Source organism: Suncus etruscus, chromosome 1 (assembly GCF_024139225.1).
Source record: "Suncus etruscus isolate mSunEtr1 chromosome 1, mSunEtr1.pri.cur, whole genome shotgun sequence".
Taxonomy (NCBI): domain Eukaryota; kingdom Metazoa; phylum Chordata; class Mammalia; order Eulipotyphla; family Soricidae; genus Suncus; species Suncus etruscus.
Window position 1 is genome coordinate 54,344,455 of NC_064848.1, and position 13,728 is coordinate 54,358,182.

Consider the following 13,728-nt stretch of genomic DNA (forward strand, 5'->3'; position numbering starts at 1 on the left):
CAGCACTTCTCTTCTTACATAGGAAACTATTAAACATTAAACACTAATAGTTTTCCCTTCACTTAGCATATTTCAACATTCTCTCTACTATGGGTGATGTGGTATTTTACAGAATGCTTCAAACACAGGAGCCAGAGCGATAGTGCAGTGGCGGTAAGGCGTTTGCCTTGCTGACCCAGGACAGACCTCGGTTCGATCCCTGGAGTCCCATATGGTCCCCCAAGCCAGGAGCAATTTCTGAGCACAGCCTGAGTGTCACCGGGTGTAGCCCCTCCCCCCCAAAAACCCAAACAAAACAAAACAAAATGCTTCAAACACAAAATAAAGGGTATAAAAATAAAAAAAAATTCCTGAGCAGCTGAATACACAATCCTGAGGAAATCAAGGACAGTGGCAAAGTTAAATCTTAAAGTCCGCCCTTAACAGTATCAAGTTCATTCCTGACTTTTTACAAAGCCATTACAACTGTTTCCTTCTTCCAAGATACACTTTTTCTGATTAGTATGGCATGGCATGTAAGATCACTTTTACCCTCTCTAAAAAATGAGATTGCAGATCTGAGATACCCAGATTACCAAAGTAATTACCCAGGCACCCAGATACCAATTACCTTTAGTTCTAAAATACTCAGGAGTCATGAATCCACCTCTAGGAAATTACATGCTGTGATTGCCTCTTTTTTTGAAGCATCAGAAATAATTATACTTTAGAAATGTAACTTTATTTTTGCTGTGCTTGCCTATGACAGAGTAGTGATGACTGTTAAACAATTCAAGAATGCTGGAACTCTTTGGTACTAATTTATCTCTTTATTCATGACTGAATTGCCAATAAAAGATAAAAAGCTGGTTTTTGTTTTGGTTATATAGAGATCATAGGTAGAAGTTATTAGTTTAAAGTTCTCCAAATAATTTACACGAGATGAATATCTTGAGTTTTGTCACTTGAAGAGGAACCATTTGTGGTGGAGTGCTAGTACAGCAGACAGCACTTGCCTTGCAAGTGACTCATTCAAGTTCATTCCCCAGCTTCCCTTATGGTCCTCCAACCCTGCCAGAAGTGATACCAGAGAGCAAAGTCAGGAGTAAACCTGAGCACTGATGGGTGTCATCCCACTGCCCCTCCCCCTTGCCAAAGAAGACCCAGCTTAAGTTTTGTTTTGTTTTGTTTCATTATCTAACACATGACTAAACTGATACGGTACTAATCTTTCCCATTTTTCTTCACTTAGCTTACATGTTATAAGTAAGTGTTATCAAAAAGTTTTGAAAGAACCAGCCTAAAGCAAATAATTTTATGTCACTATCCGGAATTATTTTTACTTAATGCATTTTCACACCTTAAATTATTTTCTTGAGTTTTCTGTTAAATGTTATAGAAAATGTTCTCTGCTTACCACACCAGAAAATTAAAATACTTAAATGTCTTAGCAGAGTTAGGACACTAATCAGTTTCAGAGATTTTTTTTTTTTATGACCACACACACACACACAAAAGAGCTATTCATCGATGGGAATTTCTTCAGTGGAAATTTTCTTAGTGGGAATTTTTTCAGAAGGTTCCTCCTCATTCGAAGGGAAGTCAGCCTCTTTAATGATGCCTGTATCATCTGAGGCTTTCTTTATTTTAGTCTTTGAATCTACTATCTCTGCATTTCTCATTTCTGAAGTAGTTCCCCAATATGTGCCGCTCTCAGCACTCTTTGAAAAGGATGAGTCTGATATGTCTTCTGATGGATGAAAGTATGAAATATTGGCCAGTTCAGGGTTGTCATCATTATATTCAGTCATACATGACCTCCTATAACTAAAAAATAAAATATATATTAAATTGGGTTTTTTGTGTGTATTCTACATGTCAACTTAAAATAGCAACACAAAAGTTAAAATAATATATGTATTATATCAGTATTTTTGTAAATTTGGTAACACTATATAAATGAATGGAGACGTGGATCCTACCCAAACCTATATATTATTTAGAATTTATAGCTCTTTTATTCCAAAGCTATCAATAAAAGATACATGTCTAGACATTTTTTCAATTGATTAAGGTTACTTCTACTTCAAAATGACTATTAAAATACTGGGAGAAGGAGTCACAGAGATAGTACAGCTGATAGGGTGCTTGCCTTGTATGTGGCTTACCAAAGTTTGATACCCAGTGTCCATGAGTCATCTGTGCTCCAACAGGTATAGTTCCTGAATGCAGAGCCAAGAGTAACCCCTGAGCACTGCTGGCCATGGCCCAAAACCAATCAATAAATTAATAAAATGATGGAAGAACATTCAAAGAGTAAGTTCCCAGAGACAGATACATGTTCCTTTTCAGAAAAATAAGACATGAAGCCAGAATGAATACCTTATAAATTTCAGTATCATGTTTCCCTAACAATCTGCTAAGAAAAGACAGTAGAAAGTTGCATACTGTATGTTATAATGACTCCAGAGGTGTGTAGACTTACCTTTCTGCCCTCACTTTGTACAAAATGGCAACACAGAGTACCAAGAAAGTGACAAAAAGTAAGAGGCTCATCGATGAGATAGCCAGCATTAATTTTAACTTGATATTTTCCATCTCTTCTGGGTTTCTTTTGGTTGTAATAGTCACATCAGAGTCTGAGAGGAAAAAAAGAAAATACAATAGAAAAGAGCAGCTATGTTGTATATTTGAGTTTTTTTCCCTGAAAAAAAAAAAAAACAGAGAATTGTAATGACTTTCACCACAGAAATGTTCACTGCTTCACTTTTCTTAATTTTCAAAAACTGCACAGAAATCTACAGATTTACTCATTATGGAAAAATATCTAAACTTCTGGGAATTCCTAAAAGAACTGTTCCTAGCTCTGCTTTATAAACTCACCAAAGTTTATGAATTTGCCTATGGCACATTGCTAATTAGTGGTAAATTAAGTTGACACATGTTGAAATGTAAGTTCAGACATGTTTAAATGTAAATATAGAAAAATTCTTCCCGGATTGATAAAAAGCCAGTTTAAAACTCTGACAAATTTACTATTTAAAATGTGACGAATTGGGGCCCAAGAGAGGAGTGATAGTACAGCTGTAGGATATTTGCTTTCAACGAAGCTGACCTAGGACATTCCTGGGTTTGATCCCCAGTATCCCATATGGTCCTCTCCTAGCCTTCCAGGAGTGATTTCTGAATGCAGAATCAGGAGAAAATCTGGAGCACCACCAGGTGTGGCCCCAAAATCAAATAAATGAATGAATAAAAATTCAAAAAGTGATAAATATACATATAAGAGACTAAGTAGAATGTTATTGTCATGATGTGTATTTATTTTCTTTCAATGATAAAATGGCATACTGGGTGCTTTCTCCAAGGCCCTTGCCTTGCACAAGGCCAACTCCATTGTAGTTCATTGCTCCCCATATGGTTTCCCAAGCATTGACAGGAGTGACTCCTAAGTACAGAGGCAAAGCCAGGAGTAAGCACCACCAGGTGTGGGGAAAAGGACAACAATAAGAAAAACCTAAATTGCCCATGTTGTTATGGAGATAAACCTAGTGTTGGGACCCAAAAGAGAGTACAGCATTTAAGGCACTTGCTTTGCATGCAGCTGACCAACATACCCTGTGGTCCCCTAGACCTACCAGGAGATTCCTGAGCACAGAGCTAGAGATAACCTCTGAGAATCACTAGGTGTGACCCCCCCCCCAAACAAACAAAAAACCTGTCACTAAAATATTTTTAAAAATAGTAAACTTAACTTTCTGACCAAGTTAGATAATAAAACTCACATTAAATACAAAGATGCGGGGCTGGAGAGATAGCATGGAGGTAAAGCGTTTGCCTTTCATGCAAGAGGTCATCGGTTCGAATCCCAGCGTCCCATATGGTCCCCTGTGCCTGCCAGGAGCAATTTCTGAGCATGGAGCCAGGAGTAACCCCTGAGCACTGCCGGGTGTGACCCAAAAACCACAAAAAAAAAAAAAAAAAAAATACAAAGATGCCAAAAGTTGTTCGTCTGTTTGTACTAAACCTAGTAATGCAAATATACAGACCAATTTTGTTTTCCTAAGTAGATATGACTTAATAGATATTTACTCATGATTTTAATATTTCTCTTTCAAGTGTCAACTTCCTTCCCACTCAGAAGTTTCATGGGTTTTCATTTTTTTCTGGGTAATTATTTTTTGGCAATAGGAAATGACAAGTTTCATATTTATATTTAATGCCTTTAAATTACAGTTATAAAAACAGGAGCCAAGTGAAGTGGAATGTGTATAGTTTGTAACTGATAATCTTGATTTTGAGACATTTTAGTAATAATAAAAAATGAGTGTGTTCCTCAATTGCTTTGTAATTCCTTGGGGATTTTTTAGATAAAGTGTGCTTTAGTATACTCTTAAAATCAAGCTTATTAAAATATATACAAATTAAATAAGTAAATCTAAGTGATAAAATCAAGGTGATGAAATTAAGGTGATGATCCAAATTAGGGAGAAGGGATTTCTAACTACTGCAAATTGTGAAGCTAATTATAGCAAGGTTGGGCAGTTTTATCCCTAAGCCTAAGTACCTTACTCATTAAAATGACACAATACCAAATTCAACGAATTTCTGTAGACACAGAGCAGCTCAGCCCTGAGAGCCTCAAGCATGAAGGCCCAGAAACCAAGCCTGGCAACAGGACTCGGGACTCCTGGAAATGAAGCAGTGGCCATTACCAGATCGAAACTCAAACTTTTAGGGAGATGCTGGAGAAAAACGTGGTGGTGGTGACACAATGAGTGGAACTCTGACTTGATCCGATAGTGCGGCTGTGAGCTGTGGAGTGCAGTGCTGGTACACTTGCGTGGCCTAGTTTGTGGGTTATGAACATTTGTGCTGAGGGGCTGCAACACAGGCAAAGATAAGCTAGGTGCTGTGCAGACATAATCACTGAGGGAGTATAGCAGAGCTATACTAAGCTAAAGGGGGCTGGGGTGTGTGTGATCTGGCCATTCTGGCAGCGGTGGCATGACTGTGAGACAACTAGCACTAGAGTTGGCAAGGAGTGGCAGTAAGGTCTGAGAGCCACTCAACTTATGGGTATCCTTTCGCCCAGCCTTGGGTCCAGCCTACATTTTGAACTAAAGTTCGTGTATCCAGAGAAAAGTGTAGCCTTGAGACAGGCAAGACCAGAGATCAACAGCTGCGGTGATAGAGGGCAGCTTTTGGAATCAAAAGGGTCATTTAGAACTAAGGCTAGTCACCGAAAGAAGAGCATGGCTGCTCCACTTTGATCCGTGGAGCACATTTCTTCTAATAAAATAGTCCCACCACAATACATAAAAAGCACCACCACACCGTGAAAGTCACAATGGGAGGACCATTGCAGAGCCCCACCAAACTTAATGAATAGAAATGTAGTTCTGATGACTCAATTAACATCAGCCACATATTTAGCCTCTCATAAGGACTTTAGAGAGAAAATGTGGAGGCTATACAGCCAATATGATTCAAAAGGATATGAGAGTAGAAATAAAAAAACTTGAAACAAATGAAAAACTTGGCAGGCCAAATAAAAACTCACTGGAAGATCACATCATCAAGTTAGAGTGGCTGATAAGAGAAATACTGAGCTGATAGATGAGCTGCATAACAAATCCACACAACAGAAGAGTCTTAAAATCAAGGACCAGAAGATGGAAAAGATCCTCAAAATAAGCAAACAGATGACAATAGATAAATGTTGGAATAAATTTAACAGGAACAACATAATAATTTGAGGAGTCCCAGAGAGATAGGAAGAAAAACCCTGTGAAGAAGGAACAGTCAAAGACATAGTTGCTGAAAAGTTCCCAGAGCTGAAGAGTGCTTGCATCCATATGCTGGACACTGAAAGAGTACCAGCTAAGAGTCCAAATAAAGATATCCTAAAGCACATCCTAGTAAGAAAGATAAAACCACAGATAGAGATTGAATACTGAAAGCAGAGAGGTCAGAAAGGGAAATTACATATAAAGAAGCAATTTTAAGATTTGCAACAGAGTTATCAAAAGCAACCCTCCAGGCCTGATGGCTGTGGCAGATACAGGGAAAAAACTCAATGAAATGAATGCCTCAACATGAATACTTCACCCTGACAGACTTTCATTCAGGTTTGAAGGATTTACAGTTTCACAGATAAACATTTCAGGAAGTTTACAGACTCAAAGCCAACCTTAAAAGAAAAACTGGAGGGTCTACTTTAAGGCACAAACACAACAAATTTCTACAAAAAAGATGGCACAAAATTCTGTGACAATAATATCTCAATGTCAAATGAATAAATGCATCAATTAAGAATAATAGTATGGCAAAATTGATCAGTAAATTGAATCTAACATTTTACTGTCTGCAAGAAACTCATCCAAATAGTCAGAGTAAACACAGTCTTAAAGTCAAAAGTTGGAGGATACTCCTTCAAGTAAATAACTCCCTTAAATAGGCTGGGTGGCCATACTAATATCAAACAAAAGACAAAACAGACCTCAAGCTCAAAGGTTATAAGATAGAAAGGAGGGTCATTACTTAAAATCAAAGGATATGTACATCAGGAAGAAATCACATTCCTAAACATATATGCACCCAGTGAGGGGCCAGAAAAAAAATTTAAAAGAACTGCTAATGAAAAAAAAAAATAAAAGAACTGCTAATGGACTTAAGAAAGATATCAATATCAACACAATAGTAATGGGAGACTTCACCACTCTGTCACCTATTGATAGATCAAACAGGCTAAAACTTAAGAAGAATATACTGGTTTTGGGGCCGGCAAGGTGGCGCTAGAGGTAATGTGTCTGCCTTGTAAGCGCTAGCCAAGGAAGAACCACGGTTAGATACTCCAGCGTCCCATGTGGCCCCCCCAAGCCAGGGGCAATTTCTGAGCGCTTAGCCAGGAGTAACCACTGAGCATCAAATGGGTGTGGCCCCCCCAAAAAAACAAAAAAACAAAACAAAACAAAACAAAAACAAGAATATACTGGTTTTGAAGCAAGGAATGAAAAGAATGACTTAGTAGATAGAGCTTTTCACCCTTACAAAGCTAAAGACCCACTGTATCCAATGCACATGAAATTTTCTTCAAGATAGACCACATCCTAGGCCATAAAACATGTCTCCAGACCAGTCCATGGTAGAAAGCTTGCCACATAGAGTAGTGAGTCCAGTTAGCGAAGGGTCTACCATGACAAAGATAGTTGGAACTAATCACTTTGGACAAAAACTGGGTGCTAAAAGGGGATAAAGTGACATGCATAGCACCCCTTCATTAACAATAGTTCAAACCACAGTGTCAAAACTGAAAGAGAGAGAGGCAAAAAGCCTGCCCCAGAGATAGACAGTGGGGTGGGTGGGAGGAAAATGGAGGGCATTGTGGTGAGAAAATTGCACTGGTGAGGGATGGTCTACATTTATGACTGAAACCCAACTATGAAAATTGTGTTATCATGGTGCTTAAATAAGAATAAATAAGGATACCTCTGTAAAATCAAGGATAGAAGTTATATCAATTATCTCTCAGACCACAGTTCACTGAAAATAGTGAATTACAAACAGACACAAATATCTTTAACACCTGGAAATTAAACAGCTCACTGCTGAACATCAAGAGGATATCAAAGGAATACTGGAAACAAATGAGAATGAAGATACAAATTATCAGAACTTGTGGGATAAAGTAAAAGTGGTAATAATAAGAAAATATATATATTTGCAAGCATTAATCGGGAAGGGAAAAAAAGACCTACATTGTTGATTAAAATAATAAAATAACTTAATGTCATTGCTTAAGAAATTGGAAAATAACAGAGCTGGAGCAATAGCAAGTCAATAAAATATTTGCCTTGAACAGGCCAACTGGGCTTCAATACTCAACATTCCATTTACTTTCCCAGGAGTAATTTCTGAGCACAAAGCCAGGAGTAACCCCTAAGGGCTGCAAGGTGTAGCCCCAAAACAAAAATTAAATTGGAAAATAATTAACAAAATTAGCCAAAAGTAGGCAAGTAAAAAAAAATAAATAAAATGTAGAGCAGAAATGGATAAATTGGATACCAAAATAAATCAAAACATCAATAAGAGCAAGGTTTTTTTTTTAAATTAAAAAAATTATAAATTATTAGCAAGACTCGAAAAGAAGAGTAAAACTTAAACAATCATAAATGAAAAGGTGAATGTCATAATAGATATTATAGAAATTCAAATGGTAATAAGGTATTACTTTGAGAATCTTTATGCCACAAAATGAGAACCTGAAAAAAATGGATAAAATTTTATACTCTGATGACCTCCAGAGGTTGAAAGATGATCTGAAATACCTGAACAGAGCTGTCACAATTAAGGAAATTGAAATGATAATTAAAAGGCTTCCAAAATACAAAAGCCCAGGCTCAAATGGCTTTACTAGTGAATTCTTCCAAACCTTCAAATACCACCCTATGCCAATACTTTTTAAGTTCTTCCAGGAAATTGAAGAAACAGAGACATTTGCAGTTTCTATGAAGCTAACATCATCCTGATGCAGAGACATAAAGATAAAAGCAAGTTGAGTGGGACTGAATGTTAATCATCAATTTTTCCATTTAAAATAAAAAATCCTCTTTTACTCAAATAAAATATGTTAATTAGGAGTCTGGAGATAGCACAGTAGCTAGGGTGCCTGACTTGCATGTGGCCAACCAGGATTTAATTCTGGCATCCCATATGGTCTCCCAAGCCTGCCAGGGTGACTCCTGAGTATAGAGCCAGGAGTAAGACCTGATCACCACTTTCTGTGTTCCCTCACCAAAAAAAAAAAAATCTTTTTTAAATAAAAACCACCACATGTAGTAACAAGATTTTTCTATTTTATTTCTGATGTAAATGCAAAATGTCAGAGTCACTTTGAAAAAAAATTTGGTATAGTCTCCCACAAAATCAAACAAAATTTTACCATGTATTTAGTAACTGTGATCCCTGGTATTTACCCAAGTAGGCTGAGAATATATGTTTACACAAAAATCTACACATTGTTTATAGCAATTTTATTAATAGTTTTCAAAATTTTGAATTCATCTAGATTATTAAGTAGGTGAGAAGATGATCATACTATCAGCCCATGGGTATTCAATAATAAAAAATAAATATATTGTCAAGTCATGAACATATATATAAATATATCTTACTAGGTTAAAAAAGCCAATCTTAAAATGTTATATATTGAGTATTTCCTATTAAATGGCATTCTGTGAAAGACAAACTATAGAAGTTGTGAAAAGATCAGTGGATGCCAAGGATTTGGGAATCAGGAAATCTATTGCAGCACTGACAATTTGGGGGAGAGTGATTCCATGATTTTAATGGTAGTGATATGACACTACGCTCATTAAAACCCATAAAGTTTTATAAGACAAGGGGATTTTAATGTAAACTTCAGTTATAGTTTATTATATAATATAGATATAGCTCCATAATTATAAGCTCATGAATTGTGAGAATGTATCACAGTAATGCAAGATATTGATAATAGAGAAATGAACAAAGTGGATATATGAGAACCTTGTATTTATTGATCACTTTTTCTTTATGCCTAAACTTCTCTAAAAATCTCTATGCTGTTTTGTTGTTGTTGTTTTGTTTTGTTTTTGTTTTGGGGCCACCACATGCCAATGCTCAGGGGTTACTCCTGGCTCTATGCTCAGAAATTACTCCTGGCTGGCTCAGGGGACCATATGGAAAGCTGAGGATTGAATCCAGTTGATTGCATGCAAGACTTTGTACTATTGCTCCAGCCCCTAAAGTCTCTCTCTCTTCTCTCTCTCTCCTCTCTCTCCCCTCTCTCTCCTCTCTCCCCTCTCTCTCCTCTCTCTCCTCTCTCGTCTCTCCTCTCCTCTCTCCTCTCTCTTCTCTCCCCTCTCTCTCCTCTCTTTCTTCTCTCTCCTCTCTCTTCTCTCCTCTCTCTCCTCTCTCTCCTCTCTCTCTCCTCTCTCTCTCCTCTCTCTCCTCTCTCCTCTCTCCTCTCTCTCCTCTCTCTCCTCTCTCTTCTCTCTCCTCTCTCTCCCCTCTCTCTCTTAATTTTTATTTAATCACCATGTTTATAAACATGATTGTAGCTGGGTTTCAGTTATACTCTAAGGCCTAAGCAATAGCATAGTCGGTATAGCATTTGCCTTGCAAGGTGCCAACCCAGGTTCGATCTCCAGAATCTTATATGGTCACCTGAGCCTACCAAAAATGATTTTCCGAGTATAGAGCACATACAGAGTACAGAATGCCTGAGTGCCACTTGGTGTTACCCAAAAATCAAAAACCAACCAAACAAACAAACAAAACCCTTATTTTATATATTATTCCCTTTTTTACTTTCACATTTATGTTTCAGGAAAAAAATTTAATGAAATAAGAACCAAACTGTTGATTACATACAATATGTCTTTATAGGAAAAACAATATAACATGGGAATACTAAAATCTGTGAAAATATTTAAGTATCCATTAATTATTTTCTTACCTGGAATTGCTTGATATAATTGGTCTTTCTCAACTTCGTTCCCATAGGATTTATGTGCAACTGTTAAAACAACAAACTTGTGTTCCATTAAAAATGGCCACTTCTTAAATTATTTTGTTTATATGTGTGTGAACATATATTAACATCATTATTCATGGTAGTTATCATTCTATAAAGACACCATGATCCCTAAATTAGTAAATATTAAATAGCTGCTCCTGAGCTAAGTAGAGTTAAGTTCCTACAAGTATTTCATAGGAAAATTAACATAACTTAGCAATCATATAATATATAACTATTATGTATTAGAACAATGTAATAACTGTAACACTATCATACATTGTTAAAGATACTTTTATTATATACTGCTAATATCACTGAACTCATGGTCAACACTGTACCTCATGCATAAACAAAGCTTGTCTAAACTACATATTTTCATTCTATGACCCATCATAGCCCTCGTGTGCTTACCTTTAATAACCTTATTATACTAACTGCATTAATCAACATTTACTACATTTTTAGGAGGCATTTAAAGAGCAAATGGAAAGCATAAAAATACAAAACATGCAACACTGAAAAAGTCCACACTTTGAGAGCTGAAAAAGGAGGCAGAGTTAGTTGCCTTTTGTTTTATTTCAGTTGAATTCTCAAGTGTGAGGAAATTAAAGTATTTTGCTGATCTGTGCAGTTCCATAAATGACAACAAAAGTGCTGCAAACATTGCAGTGGGGAATTTCAAACCCACTCTGACATGTAGATACATTAACAAATAAAGAGTCCACAAATAATGAGCTTCAACTGAATATGATGAGTATGAGAACACATCTACAGTATGTGTTCATGTGTGTGGGATATAATGTGTTTATATTTTATTACATTTATGCATACATACACATATGTATTTTACATATGATCTCTAAGTTTTTGCATGCATACGTTTTGATACATACTTTTTTATTTATTCATACATTTCATCTGTTCATGTGTTTACTGTTCTGAACACTGAAAGAGATATTAAAAATGCCTAAACATAAACAAATGTAATATTAGATTACAAATTTCATAGAATAAAAAAAAATAAAAAAATATTGTGACACTCAGCAGCTTTGTGGTTTGTTTTGTGTTTGCTTTTATATGAGATGAGAGATGACGGCAGCAAAATATTAACTTAGTGACTATGTCAATATTGGTTTTCTTATTGAGAGATTTAGAAAACTAAAACATTCCCCCAAGCACCTATTATGAGTTTACCTTGAGATAACACTGTCCACAATTTATCCTCTTTTGGACCCTTGGTTGGTTCTGTTTAAAATGAAAACATCAAAATAACAGTATAACAAAATACTGTAATTCAGCTTTAATAAATGATGGCAAAAACATTTATTTGTTGGTTTAATCATTTAACAGTCATATAACTACAGTTCCTACCACGTACCCAGACTTTCATTATACTAAAGTTATATCAATGAGCAGGCACATACTTTATGCTCAAGGGACACAATTTTGAATGCAGTCAAGAATCAATGGCATAGCAGTAGAACATTAATAGAAATGTGAAGGTGGTATGAGCAGAAAGATCTGATTCAACTTGCAAAGATAGAAACCCTTCAAAAAGGGAGCTGATGCTCCAATATAGGTTTAGAGAGCTTGAAAATTTTTTTTACCAGGTAAAAAAGGTGAGGGAGAGATCATTCCTTGTGAGCACACTCAGAATCATGAGCAAACTCTAGGACAGGGGTGACGAACAAGTTCGACACAAAGAGCCAAAATTTTAAACTGTAAGAGTCAGAGAGCCGCACCATGCAATGACCTGCCAAAACAAACACTCAAAAGCATCTAATTTTAACAATAATATATTAAACACATATTGCATGTTGCCATTTTGAGTGAGGGTCAAAATTCTGCAGTGATGGTGAGGATGTGCTGCGTCCTCCACACTCAGAACTAATGGCAAGATGTGACACAACATATGACACACCGGTCCCCCTGCTTGCTAGCCCGTGCAGTTGTTTCCGAGGGATGGGAGACAGGACTCCGCACTCGGAGATCTCTCCTCAGAGGTTCCTCCTCATAAGCAGCAGAACGAAATCCAAACTTGGCAAAGAACCACAGTATACAAAATAATAATAAGAGGCAAAGAGCCGCATTCATTTTGGCCGGGAGGCGCATGCGGTTTGCCGTCCCTGCTCTGGGAGCTTGAGATAGCCTGGAGAAAAGAATTTGGATGGGGAATGTAACCAAAAATGGAACTGCAAAGTTCTTTCATGTCAGATTTTTTTCAACTTAAATGTCTAATTAAGAAGTTAAAGCAAAACTACAAACCTAGTAATAAGCTACTAAAAGTATTTGACAAAGGAACCAGCAATAATAAAACTTCTGTTTTTAAAGTTATCAAAACAGAATTCGAAATTTATCATATTTATTATTGAAAGATACAAATAAATTTAGAATAATATTGAAAAGTATTTAAATTGCATAAATTGAGAATATAGTTCTATATAAAAACAGGCTCATAATCTTCAATTAAATCACTCAGACAAGACTTTAGAATAGAACCATTCTGTATTTTTGTAATTTCCCAAAGATTTTGTAAGAAGCAATATACTTGTTAGGAAAGTAAAGTGCTTTGTAAATTCTTACTTCCAAAATGCTTCTTCATGATAATATTAGAAAATACTTGTAAATTGACACTAAGCAGAGGTAAGTAAATTATTGTTATTTTAAAATATACTTTTTAAACATAAATTTGATTCCTTAATAAGCATATGAATGCAGTGAATTTCATTAAAATGTTTAAGAATTGATATCTCATTCCTTATCATGTAAATTTAAAGTTTATTTTAAATTTTACTATTCTAAAATTTTTAGTGACTTTAAACTATTACTGTACAAGTTCATTTAAAGCATTGTTTATTCCTTTTTTCATTCCTTTTTTTTCTGATGGGGGAAGCCACACCCCGTGCTGCTCAGTGCTTACTCCTGGCTGTGAATTCAAAGATCACAATCCTGGCTATGCTGAGGATCCTATATTTTGCTAGGTTGAACCTGGGTCTTCCAGATACAACTGTACTTGATATACTATTGCTATGGCCCTATGCTTTACTTTTTGAAGTAGTGAGAGTAGTAAAAATTAATTTTTAAAATTATATAATGATATACTTCAGGTATGAATACAGAATGTTGATTTCAATACTTCGAATATTTTTTGCAAGATGTTGTTGAATGCTTTCTTCAGTAGGTGT

The 13,728-nt window shown here is 36.0% G+C and overlaps 1 protein-coding gene across 1 annotated transcript in view; it reads right to left on the minus strand.

Annotated features, from left to right (window-relative positions):
• Positions 1 to 1,499: 1,499 nt before the first annotated feature.
• EQTN (equatorin) overlaps positions 1,500 to 13,728 on the minus strand; it is a 34,659-nt gene continuing 22,430 nt past the window's right edge. The window contains exons 4-5 of the mRNA XM_049771019.1: positions 2,465 to 2,618; positions 1,500 to 1,806 (exon numbers count right to left, since the gene is read on the minus strand). Of these exons, the coding sequence (XP_049626976.1) occupies positions 1,500 to 1,806; positions 2,465 to 2,618 (461 nt within the window). The remainder of the gene's footprint in view (positions 1,807 to 2,464; positions 2,619 to 13,728) is intronic.